This window comes from Eretmochelys imbricata, chromosome 4 (assembly GCF_965152235.1).
Source record: "Eretmochelys imbricata isolate rEreImb1 chromosome 4, rEreImb1.hap1, whole genome shotgun sequence".
In the NCBI taxonomy this organism is placed as follows: Eukaryota; Metazoa; Chordata; order Testudines; family Cheloniidae; genus Eretmochelys; species Eretmochelys imbricata.
Window position 1 is genome coordinate 10,765,537 of NC_135575.1, and position 13,050 is coordinate 10,778,586.

At 44.9% G+C, this 13,050-nt stretch overlaps 1 protein-coding gene across 1 annotated transcript in view; it reads right to left on the minus strand.

Annotated features, from left to right (window-relative positions):
- TECRL (trans-2,3-enoyl-CoA reductase like) overlaps window positions 1-13,050 on the minus strand; it is a 119,100-nt gene that overhangs the window by 84,340 nt on the left and 21,710 nt on the right. Inside the window, exon 2 of the mRNA XM_077814313.1 lies at window positions 10,572-10,623. Within this exon, the coding sequence (XP_077670439.1) occupies window positions 10,572-10,623 (52 nt within the window). The remainder of the gene's footprint in view (window positions 1-10,571; window positions 10,624-13,050) is intronic.

Genomic DNA, 13,050 nt, shown 5'->3' on the forward strand with positions numbered 1-13,050 from the left:
AACAAGTTCCCCATGTGACTTTCAGTTATTCGGACAAATGAGCCACCGGTTCAGCTAACACAAGTCTAGATCAGCGGACAGGCGCTTGTCTGTGATACAAAAACCTTTGTGCAGATGTGTCTAGAACAGAACCAATTGGGCAGCCTCATATTTCTTGCTGTGTGGATGAAAACAAAACATAAGAGGCTAGGGGGCCACATGGAGCTCTGCACTCAGTTCCCCGCTCTGAGACGGACAGTCCATGTGTCCTTTAATGAATCACTTAGTCACTGCAATGCTGAGTGTGGCAATGCTTAGCTTCTACACGCTTAGCTGCTCGGTGGAATCCACTACACCTGAATTAGGCCCCTAGGCTCCCCATACAATGAATGGGGAGAGATTGGCGCTTAAGAATGGGCTTCACAGCAGCCAATACGCTATGCGAGGTGGGCAGGGGCATCACCTAAGCTAGCCAATAGCAGATGCTGCGGGGAGGGGTGATTCCTAAGCCCCACCCCCTCACAGACTTAGGCCTGGTCTACAGCTAGAAGTTAGAGTGGCCTAGCTACATGGCTCAAGGCCATGAAAAATTTCACACCCATAGGGCTTGGCTACACTTGCAAGTTACAGTGCAATAAAGGACCCCCAGGCACCCTAGCTCACTCCCCGTCCACACTGGCAAGGCACATAGAGCGCTCTGACTCCGTGGCTACAGCGCTGCTGGTCTCCACCTCAGCGAGTGGAATAAAGTTTGCTGTGCCCCTGTGGAGCGCCGCAGCGCCAGTGTGAACGAGGTGTTGCATTACTGCGCTCTGATCAGCCTCCGGAAACATCCCATAATCCCTTTAAGTCAAGTGGCCACTCGTCATTGTTTGGAATCGGCTGTAGGAATGCAGAAATGCCCTTGAAAACTCTGTTTCTGACAGCTGGCTGCTTATCTGCTCCGAGACAAAGCGACCATTAGTGTGGAATGCTGTGTGTGAGAGAGAGAGGCGGGGAGGGGGGGGTCTGCTGCTGTCTGAACTTACAAGACAGCATGCTGACATGCTCTCAGACCCCCAAACCCACTCTCTCTCCCCCCTGTACACACAACACACTCCCTGTCACACTCCACCCCCCCCCATTTGAAAAGCACATTGCAGTCACTTCCATGCTGGGATAGCTGCCCATAATGCACCGCTCCCAATGCCACTGCAAGTGCTGCAAATGTGGCCACGCCACCGCGCTTGTAGCTGTCAGCGTGGACAGACTGCAGCGCTTTCCCTCCTGCGCTCTCTGAAGGTGGGTTTCACTCAAAGCGCTCTACATCTGCAAGTGTAGCCAGGCCCTGAGTTCTGTAGTTTGCTCAAACTCACCCCTTGGTGTAGATGCAGCTAGGTGGATGGGAAAATTATTTCATTGACCTAGCTCCACCTGTCAGAGAGGTGGATTAACAACATGAACACACACACACACACACTGAGCCCTTCCAGCAACGTAGGAAGCATCTATACTATGGCACTACAGTGACCCAGCTGCAGTGTTTTAGCTGTGCTGCTCTACTGCTGAAATACCCCTTGGGCACCTGCGGCCTTCCGTAGATCTGGGCCTTACTGCCTCTGCTCTAATTGTAAAATAGGCATGATGATCTCAAAGCGTTTATCTGTCCTCCCATTTAGACTGTATGTTCTTTGGGGCAGGAGCTGTCTCTTACTTTCTACTACACCTAGCACAAACATAGAGTAAGGGGCCCCGCTCTGAATTCGGGTTTGTAGATGCTACAGTAATAATAGCAAACACATCCAAGCGTGTGTTAAAACCTGCTCAGTAAACGTAGTCGTCTCAAAGACAGTAAGATCATTGTAAGGAACTCTAGCACACAGCTTTAAAGATTTTTGCATTAATGTGGTACAGAAATTCACCATAACACGTTTCTGTTTGTAGCTTTGATCTGCACCAAAACCTCCGAACGTCTTCTCCCAGTCAACCCATTTCCATTGGCAAGGTCAACAAAGATGAATGAATAATTTGCCCAAATGAACTTGCTGTATTTCTTCACTCCCTTTGATTTAATTATCTGTCCCCGCTGAACACGTCATTGTGCATTTCCAGCTGAGTTACTACGAACATGGACAGAGGAAATCTGATTGAAAAGACTGGATGGAAGTGATTGCCAAGCCCACATCATCTGTAAATCTGCACTGGGGATTGGACGCTATGGATATTGCCTTGCAGTCGACCGATCTGGCCAGCGGGATTCTGGCTGCCCTATACAAGCCCATGGTTTGCAGTCATAGCTCCGGGCTGGAGAGAGCTATCTGGAGAATGTGTGAATTGTTACCAACTGTCCCCTCCACAACCATCTTTCTGTCCAGAGAGAGAATCCAGCCACTGCCCCTGGCCCCAGGATGGGATCAGGTCACTCTTCCAAAAAACCCCTTCATATTATGTAAATAAAAAACCTGCTCTCCTCAGCGGAGAGGGCAGGAAAGATCCCCCTGTGAGCCTTCATGTCCTTGATACAGCTTATTTGGGTCTCTTCTGCTTGTGTAACACTTGAAGGCTTCCTGGCTGATTGACAGGCCTAGACTACAAAACTGGTTTGGGAGAGCCATAAATTGCACGATTTAACCTCCGAGTCCCCAGCAGGTGTATTCATAGTGCAGATCTGTCTTTCCAGGCATCCAAACTGACAGATTTCATTAACTTTCTCCCACCTTAGATTCCAGCTTGAAGAGACAGTGTGGAGAGATCAGAGGAATTGCAGGTTCTTAGCAAGACTCTTATCAGACTTCCCTACTTCTACAGAACTGGTAGGCAAGGCATTGCTGAGCAGTCACTGGCCTCCTTCATGATACTCTTAATGACTAAACCCCAGAGCATGCCTGGTTACCTTTCTGACCTATGTAGCTTAGTGTCAGGCCCGTTCTGCAAATGGAATTACTTGATGTATTAAAAATACTCATCCTTTCTCATAGCTGCAGTTTTTCCAGCTCCCGTGATTTTATTGTTATCTGTGTCCTATTTGGTGTCTTTCCTTAAAGACCAAGCTCCTGGAGTCAGGTGGAATCTCAATCTACATTTTAAAAAAAGTCCCTAGCCCTTCTGATTGCAGAGAAAGCCTTGAAGAGGTGTATCCTATGTGGCTGAACCCCAGCTAGGAAATGGAAAGATCCTAAATGTGTGATTTTGAGAGTCCTGTTTTGTTAAGTTGATTTCATGATTTTGGCTGCACCTGACTCAATTGTTGAACATGTGGGGCTGGCCTTACTGCAACTGCTGGAAGGGAAGGCTTCACCCTAGGTATCCCTTTTCCAGCATGGCCCACACAGCCACTCACCCCCTTTTGTAAACCTGGCCCAGGCTTGGATGCAAACAGGAAGCAGCCATTTTTAAATGAGCTGCTCCTCTTCCAAGCAGTCAGCATTCCCCACACGCTGTCTGAGCAGAGCACAGCTGAGAAGCAAAAGCAGGCCCCGGAGGAGCAGAGCTGGCAGACAGCCCTTGATGTTTTAATTGGGGATTGGTCCTGCTTTGAGCAGGGGGTTGGACTAGATGACCTCCTGAGGTCCCTTCCAACCCTGATAGTCTATGATTCTATGTTCAGAAAGAAGGTGGCAGGGGGCTGGGTAGAGGCCCGCAGAGCTGCTGGAAAAGGACCATGTGCTCTCCTATGGCTGTGTTATTGCCACCTTCTGTTTGCAAAGCCACAGAGGGCAGAGGGTACCCAATATTACCATGCATTAAAGGTCTCATGCACAACCAAGTGAAGTCAATGGGAATCTTTTCACCAGCTTCCAGGGGTTTTAGAACAGACCCTGAAGGAGATCTCCTTCGTTGAGCAGCCCACATAAACTTCTGCATGGAGGAAGCCCTTTGCAATACACAGAAACACATTCTATTGGTCCTCTAAAACTTATGGCTGATTCTATCTACTGGTGCTGTATGTACTAAGTATTTACCTACATAGACATCTCATTTGAAGAGCACTCTTGTAGTATATTTTATCTCAAAATGATGGCAGCTTCAGGTTGTGTAGCTAGAGGACAAGGATTTTAGTCCCCTTGTTTGTTTTTCATTCTGTTGAGCTCACTCTAGTAACACTTGTTAGATCAAGAAGAATGCAGACAGATCCTGGTCAGCAGCAACTGGGATCAAGCCTGGGACCTCTTTGGCTTAATGCATAGGCCTCTACTGTCTGTGCTAAGAGAGGCATCTCTCAGCCAAGGCTGTAGCAAGCTCAATCTCAAGCTGGTACAGCCACCACTTGAAGGGGACAGATTGCCACCCTGAGCATACATGGCCGAGACACGCACCAGCCAGAATCTCTCTTTAGCTCCTGTTGTGTGTTGTAACGGACCCCACTTCCCCCTACCTGTCTGGCCGTGTGTTCTGTGTACCAGAGGCAAGCTCTGTGCATGCACCAAGCACTGGGCTGTATGGGGTCCAGCCCAGGGTAGACTCCCTGGAACACTTCAGACCAGTAAGAGATTTCTTCCCGGGCTGCCAGAAATAAAAAGTGCAGACACCCTGGCCTTGATTGCTTTAACAGTTGCAGCTAATAGATAAACCCAGCAGTTCCCAACACTGCCCCTAGGGGCAGTGCAGTCCAGGGGTGCACCGTGACCCCTCCACTCCTGCTGAAGCTCCAGCTCAGGGGTTCCCAAACTGGGGGTTGGGAGACCTCAGGGAGTCATGAGGTTATTACATGGGGGGGTTGCGAGCTATCAGCCTCCACCCCAAGCCCCACTTTGCCTCCAGCATTTATAATGGTGTTAAATATATTTTTAAAAAAGTGTTTTTAATGTATAAGAGAGGTCACACTCGAAGGCTTGCTATGTGAAAGGGGTCACCTGTACAAAAGTTTGAGACCCACTGCTCCAGCTAGTCCCCCGCCAGCAACAGGGAGTGATTCTGTCCAGCTCTCAGACCTTCCAGCCCCATCTCCCCAGCTGCCTGCTATCTAGCCCTCCCTTTGCTGCCAGGCTGCTGCTTCCAGCCAGAGCTGCAGCTCATGGGTCGCTCCTGAGCCATGTCCCCTGTGACCTCAGACAGTTCTGCTCTTTCCTGTCCTATGGAGGTTATGGAGCCCTCTTCGGGCTGGCTTTTGGTAGTAATGTTGCTTTATGATCCCACAGGTTCATTCTACTATTCTACTCTTCTGCTGATACAACCATGTTTTCCCCTCAGTAGTTTTTGCCCATAACCTTGAAATCCTTTCCTCGATCAGTATGCTGGATGACATCTCCATTTTATCACTTGTTCTAGAGGCTGGGTCTCTGATCCTTGAGTAGTTATTACATTTTCCACTTTATAGTCCTCAAGAATCTTTCCCAACTCTAACAAAAACTTTGCAAAATAAAGTTAAAGAGAGAATGCCACAGACATCAGCCCCAAAAGTTTAGCCTGCCCTCTAATTAAAAACAGTGATTTGTTCAAACCATGCTTTTTCAAAAGGAAAAGCAAAGCCTGACAAAACACACACACATACCAGACCCATGGTTCCTAATGTGGGGTCCCTGGAGAGTCTGCTGTGAGTCACAGGGAGGAGGGTCTGCCCGTTGAACAAGGCCTAAAAAGGGGTTCCAGCAATTTTGAGAACAAAATGACACTCTGGGTGGGAGAGGTCATGCTGCCATAGGTATTCCAGTAATACTGAAAGTAAAAGGGGGTCCAGGACATTTAGTCAGATACCAAATGAGTATTTGGCAGAAAAAAAAGTTTAGGAACCACTGCACTAGACAAAGCACATAAGGAACAACATGTTTTAATTGTCAATGCTTGATTTTGTCACCCTCCACTGCTCAGCATGGGCCTGAACAAAATGGTAACGCTCTGGTCTTCTCTCAAAACACTTTCCAAAGGAAAGTGGTATCATTATCTCCATTTACAGATGGAGAAATTGAGGCACAAGGCAGTGGAGTGATTTGCTCCAGTCCACCCAGCAGGCCAATGGAGGAGACAGGAATAACAGCATTCTGAGTCCAACTCTGGAGCTCTAGGCAACACTTCCTGCTAGAATAATTAAACTCAAAGGAGATGCTAGCAGTTAGATCTGTAAAAGTGAGATATACGATACTTTCCTTGTTTGTAAAGTGCTTTGAGATCTACAGCTGAAAAGATCTACCCTCTCTAACCACTATGTATTACTGTGAGAATATCCTACATGATCTAGGGTTAGGAACCAGAAGACCCAAGTGTTCAACTTGCATCAGATTCGGTAGAACAAACCCTGAACCTCAGAGGGGGATGGTAGTTCACCCTAAACTACTCTTCCCTGATTCATAGATGCTAAAGGGCCTGATCCTCAGCTGCTGTGGAGCAGGTTTGCACCATTCAAATCAATGTAACAAACACTCATCAGTGGGTTATAGTTTGACTTCAGTTGGACTGTCAAGCCAATGGGAGTTTTGCCCTAGTGAGGAGTGAGAACGGACTTCAGAATGTGTTCTTATGAAGTCTTGGAGACCAAGTTAGAATCTACTGCAATTAGAATCTCAAAAAACAGTAATGACTTGTAACCTGGTGAGCATGATCCATCCTGCTCTTTAAAATAAGTCAATCTATAATTCAGTTGTCACTCCCTTCTTCATTGCCGTGGGCAGTGAATCAGATCCTCATCACTACTAGGAAAGGATTGGTGTTGCACAGAGAGGACTTGCTCATCAGGACAGGCTATGAGCTAGGGAGAGAACTTGACAAGAGTGATCAACGGGAAATGGATAGAGAGAGCAGGTGCACAAGCATGCTTATTTGAGAATACCTGAGTCTGGGAACCATAGAATGAGGGTAATTAGTGGATGAGATCTCATACACTCAATTATCTAAGGTGAAGATAAAATTCCACATAGACTGAGCATTATGGAAAGCACCACATTGAAAATGTAACCTCTATAACTGCAACCATTTTCTACCCCTACATAAAAGGGGTGTATATTCTGATTGCCTTCCCCTTATGCCCCATTGTGCATCCATGCATATGTACATATATGAATGCTTGCAGCTATAAGAGTGGGAGAAAAGGGATGAAGGTAAATCAAAAATGTTAAAGTTGGATTGACGAAAAAATATGCAAGAAAGCAAGCAAATGAACTGGTAGGAAAGAAATGCTAGACTGAGGGCTTGTCTACACTACCGGCCGGATCAATGGGCAGTGATTGATCCAGTGGGGGGGTGTCAATTTATCATGTCTAGTATAAACAATAAATCAACCGCCAATCGCTCTAGCGTCAACTCTGGTACTCCACCTCAACGAGAAGCGCAAATGGGAATCGATGCGAGAGCATCTCCCGTAGGACACACCGCAGTGAAGAGACCATGGTAAGTAGATCTAAGTATGTAGACTTCAGCTACATTATTCATATAGCTGAAGTTGCATAACTTAGATTGATTCTCTCTCCCTACCCCCTCCTCAGCTCCCATAGTGCAGACCAGCCCTAAGAAAACAATCCAGCTTTTTAGGGAGACTAGACAGAAGTAATAGAATAGTGGGGAACAAAAACTTACAGGAAAAGCCATGTCACAAAGCTCTCCCTGTGAGCAATATAGAGCTACATGGTCATACCTTTATCATGCTAAGTAGCACCTTACTCCATACACAGCTCCAGTGAAGTCGTTAGGAGTACATGAGGAGTAAAGTACTATTAAGTGTAATGAATGGTGTCACAAGGCTGATTTCACACCAGGTTGCACTGGTTTAACCAAAAAAATTCCAACTGGATCTTAGTTAAACTGGTGTACACCCTTGTGTGGCATTTTTAGCATTAATGTCTCATTATAAACTGAGTTTAAGTCAGTTTAAGAGTCTGTACAGGAATTAGCAACAGTTTAAGTGAATTTATAAAAAACCCAAACATAATTGAACTGATACAACCCCCCAGCTGCCCACAACATTCTTCACAAGAACATGAAGAGTTTTCAAGCCATTCCTGTTCTGAATTTCTCAAACCTTTACAGAGATAAACAGAAATAATTTAAGAGCAGTCACCATAAGGGATGTTTAAAGTTACCAACTGTAAATTTTCACAATCCAATTCAGCCCTGAGATTGAGATTTTAAGCCCAGAAGGGACCATTAGATCTAGTCTGATCTCCTGCATAACACAGGCCAGAACACTTCACCCAGTTACTCCTGTACTGAGCCCAGTAACTTGTGTTTCACAAAAGCATCTCTTCCAAAGCAGAATCCAGTCTCCATTTAAAAAGAGCAAACAATGGGAAAATCAGCCCCTTTTCTTGCTAGTTTGTTCTAAAAGTTAATCACCTTCCCTGTTAAAAAAAGTGTGCCCCATTTCTAGTTTGAATTTGTCTGGCTTTAAGTTCCTGCCAATGGTTCCTATTTTGCCTTTCTTGGAGTCAAGAGCCTTTTAATACCAGGTATTTTCTCCTGGTGTTGAGCTCTTATTCAAGAGAATGGGAATTACAAACAGATGTCTGAAGCATGACAGTGAACCTAAGGGACCACCTCTGCTTCCTTTAGTTTGTCTAGAGTAGCACCTTTCTCTCACAGAGCTCAGAGAGTTGTGATGGAGGAAGGCACTATAAGGGTGGCAGAATCAGGACTTATGAAGTTTGTTGTATTTACTTCAATATTATGAGGATTTGGAGCCAATTCAGAGTTAAAAGACGACATTGCAGCATATTTGTTTGTGCCTACCCAATTTTAAAAAGGACATATGGCAGTAAGCACCTGTGGATTGAGCTATATTCTATAGTCCATAGTGATATTTGCTTTATCACCATTGTACATCATAACAGCGGGGCTACCTATGGGTCATATCCTTTATGGAAAGTCCATGGAACTCAGTAGAAAGATTCCCATTGACTTCAGTGGGCTTTGGAACAGGCTCTGAAGGTATTATTCAATGTAAAAGTTGAACTGACACCACTCTGTTTTCTCACATCAAGAGCATACATTAAATGGTATTCCAAGCCCACATGTCATTTATTCAATGGTCAAGGTCCAGTAAGACTGCCCAACCCAGTTGCAGTAAGACCATGTTAATATAGAAGGTGCTTATATACAACAGTGATTATACATCAGGATATTATCTATGAGGATCTGCAGGGTAACAGCCTTAGCTAAGCCAAGGGAATAGTGAATAAGAGGATGGTCACAGAGCAATACACTTACTAATTTTCTTTCCAGTTGTTTTCAAATACACTATCTCCCAAATTTGGCCCATCAGCTCAACAGAGGAAGAGGAGCCATGTTGCATCATTGCCTCTACAATCAGCAATTGCAGGAGGAAGAGAACTAGATGTCAAATGTTTCCTTAGTTTCATCTTTGGAAGACACATACACAGCCTCAAGTCACTTATTCTGGGAAATAGTTAATGCCCATGCTGCAGAAGTGAGCCAGGGACAGTATCATATACCAGAGGTAAGAACCATGCAAACCTTAAGTTCCTTTCACGCCCATCAGGATTCTCTACAGATGTTTTTGACAAAGCTTTGGATTCCAGGTGCATTCCCAGCTCTGATTCCCAGGTTTTCGTCACCACTCATGTTTATAGGTGCATGTGGAGGAGGGGGGAATGTAGATTCAAGTAAGATTGCTCTATTCTCTGCCCAGGCCTGGGCACCAGCTCTATAACCTACAAATTATCAGGATCTATTGTTTTATACTCAACTATCTGAAAAAAGACCAAAAGAAGAACAACCCTAGAAGAAGGGAAGGATTGTCCGATGGTTAAAGGAACAAGAAAGGGAGGGCGTAATTCTGGACTGACAGATTTACTGTGTGACCCTGAGCAAATCACAAATTCTGTGCCTCGCTTCCTCATCTGTAAAATGGGGACAATACTACCAGAACTGGCCGAAAGCAATAATTCCATTTAATGAAAGATTGAGATTCACATTTGGTTTTGTTGAGCTTCAAGATGAAACCAAGACCTTTAAAATTTCTGCACAAACCAGGGAGAGCACCCACATACACACCCCAAATAGCCAATAGCCCCAGTAGTTTGAGCACTCATCCAGGAAGCAGACGAGGCAGGTTAAGTCCCTGCTCTGAATAGGGACTTAGGTGCCACTCTCCTACCTCCCAGATGAGTGCCCCAACCACTTGGCCATCAACTAGTTGGGAGGGGGGTGGCAGCTCCTTGCCCATCTCTGGTTTTGACCAGCAATTGCATCTTGGAATTGAAGCCTTCCCAACAAAGGGTTAATCAAAGCCAATATTTGTCTGCAGAAGCTTTCCATTTTGGCAAGTTGGCATTTTGTGATGGAGGAGACATTTCAGCAAAAGAATCTCAACCCACTCTAAACACTACCTCCTTTGCCTTGAAGAATGTAGTCTAGATAGGCAAGACAGTCAGTCACTGTGTGTTGTACAGCACCTAACTTACTGCAGGGCCCAATCTCTGTGGTGGCCCTTAGTTGCTACTGTAATATTAAGACCAGAAAGGTCTTCCCCTTTTTAGGAGTTAGATGTATTTTATACTACCCTGCTACAGCTCTGGGAGGCTACAGCACTCCCACGGTGTCACTGTTACTCCAAAACAGCTGTCAGGACAATCTAAGTCCTGTGTGAAGTATCATGAAAGTTAATTTGACAAACTTTCCCAAGCATTAGCCTTCCCCCCTTCCAGCCGGATGTTCAGAGTACTTACATGCTTTGTGAAATTTATGTTTTACATCAAGGAGGGTTGATGATGGAGGTACCTGAAAAAGAAACAGACAGGAGCAGATTAGTCTTTACTCCTTTGTCCTCCTCTTCTAATCTGCGGACGGGGACATACATTCATTTCACACGTGGCCTTTTCAGTTTGCATACAGCTGCTTCAGGCAATGTCCATTGCAAAACCGTGACTTCACTGTTCTTGATTGTACACCAACACTCTTTGCCCATGTAATGTTTTGTTTATAACTGGGTTTAGCCTGATGTGGCCATAACCGATATAAGCAGCATTGGCACAAATTCCAGCTGTGGAGGAGGAAAGCTGCTATTTCTCATGTGACAGTCCCTTCCCCAAAGATCAGAACAAAGGTACTACTTCCTATAAGAAAGGGTATCAGAATCTGGCCCTTGGAGCTAGGAACAGGTAGGGAGTGGGCAGTTTGAGAGGGCCTGCTTAAGGAGTAAAGAACTACTTAGTACAAGGGTACCAGAATCGGTCTTCCCAAAAAGAACTGCCAAGCTACTTCATTATACTCCTTACAACTCTCCTTTGCGTGATGCCTACAAAAACCAAAACACACACTTGACAAGGTTTAGATTGCTGGTGTGCTGAATGAGACCAATATTGTCTCATTGCTTCCTTGTACTTCCATGTCTGTCTGCAGCCATCTATTGGCCTTGTATTATACTGTATGGTCCTTGGGGCAGGGATGGTCTGTTTGTTCTGAGTTTGTACAGCACTTAGTACTAGACCCTGGAGTCCAGGTCCTTGGTTGGGGCTCTTAGGCATGATAGTCATAATAAATCTTGGTCTTCATGAGTTCTTATTAGACTGGCAATCAGGACATGGCCAGGACATAAGTGCCAAGGGACTGCATTGCTCTAATTCTTAGAGGTACAGAAGAGCAATAAAGTTTTGTCATCCTGACAATCAGTGACCTGTGGAACAAGCAGACAAGTTTATTTTCTGTACTGTTGTTCACGTACAAATCAAATCATAGTATTTTACTTTTGAAAAACAATTGAGGTGCTACCAAATATTTTTTACAATTCATGTTGATTTAAAAAAGTATCATGTACATTGTATCTGTGATAGACACTAGGGATATATGGCAAATAGGGAAAGAGATGGCTTGCTAAAGGTGAAGGATGCAAAGAATTTGAATCTTAGGTTAACAATTCAGACCAGGCCCTGGGAAATAGCAATCAAATCCCATGAGGGATTCGTGACTTTTGGAATATATGCTAATGCTCTCAGTCCAGCTCTTGGTAGGAGGAGAAGGTCTACATACCACCATCCTATCTTGGTCATCTAAGCAGAGAGACAAAAGTGAACAAAAAATCCTCAGCTGGTGCAAGTTGTCGACGTTCTAGTGGAACATGGCAGATCTCAGGGAAGCATACATGGCTTGTGTTGCCAATAGGGCATTACAGCAAGCTTCCTTTCTGGGGCCATTCCGGCTCTGGCTGCCATGGGCCTAGGAGCATGTGAAACAGTAATAGAACAGAACTGCTGCTCTTCAAGGTTTTGGAAGATACAGTGGCTAGGGTTGGATCATCTTAGTTTAGGCTGTAGAAGGGCATCTTGTGTGGTGATTCCAATAGGTTAAAAAGGGCTAATTGAAATTATGATGATTGAAATTACAGAAAGCCTGAAGTAAATATGCAGAAGGTGGCATTTTCCTACATGGGGCTTATAAAGAATAGAATTCTGTAAGGGAAGGATGGTCCAGTAGTTAGGGTGTCAGCCTGTCACTCTGGTGACCCGCATTCCGGTCTCTGCTCTGCCACAGTCATCTGTGAAACTATCACCAAGATGTTTGGTCTCAGTGGCTTACTTCCCAATCTTTAAAATGAGGAAAGTACTATTTGTCTAACTCATAGGGGTGTTAGGCACTCAGAGACCATGGTAATGGGGCCAGTTAAGTACCTTAGACTTCCTTCCTTGCAAACTTTGAAAAGAATGGGGGGAAAATATTGATCCAAGGAAATGAGAGGATCAAGAATCGACAGCTATAGTTCAATACAGAAACCAAATTAATTCAGTATACAGTGCAACTATATAATGAATTCATCCTTAGCATAAGTGACAAATCAACATTTCTAAATCAGTAAGATATAGAATAGACAGTCAACTAGGTCTGGATTTTGACAGAACAGAGCAATGTAACCATATGTTCCAGCTGAACAGTAAACAGTTTCCATTAAATTCCAAAGGAATAAATGGGGTGGTGCTTAGCTTAAATCAGCGGTGCTCAAACGTAATTTGATTGCCTTCCCCCTTTCTTTTTATCTGTAGTGATTACATCCCCACCTCCCACAAATACATAGATCACCACCCAGCTCTGAAGGCAGAGCCGAGAGCAGCAGCTGGTGCTCTCAAGGTAGAGACACGCCAGCAGCAGCGCAGAAGTGAGTGATCATCAGTATCACTTTTCACAGCAGACTTAGCATACCATGGTCATCCTTAT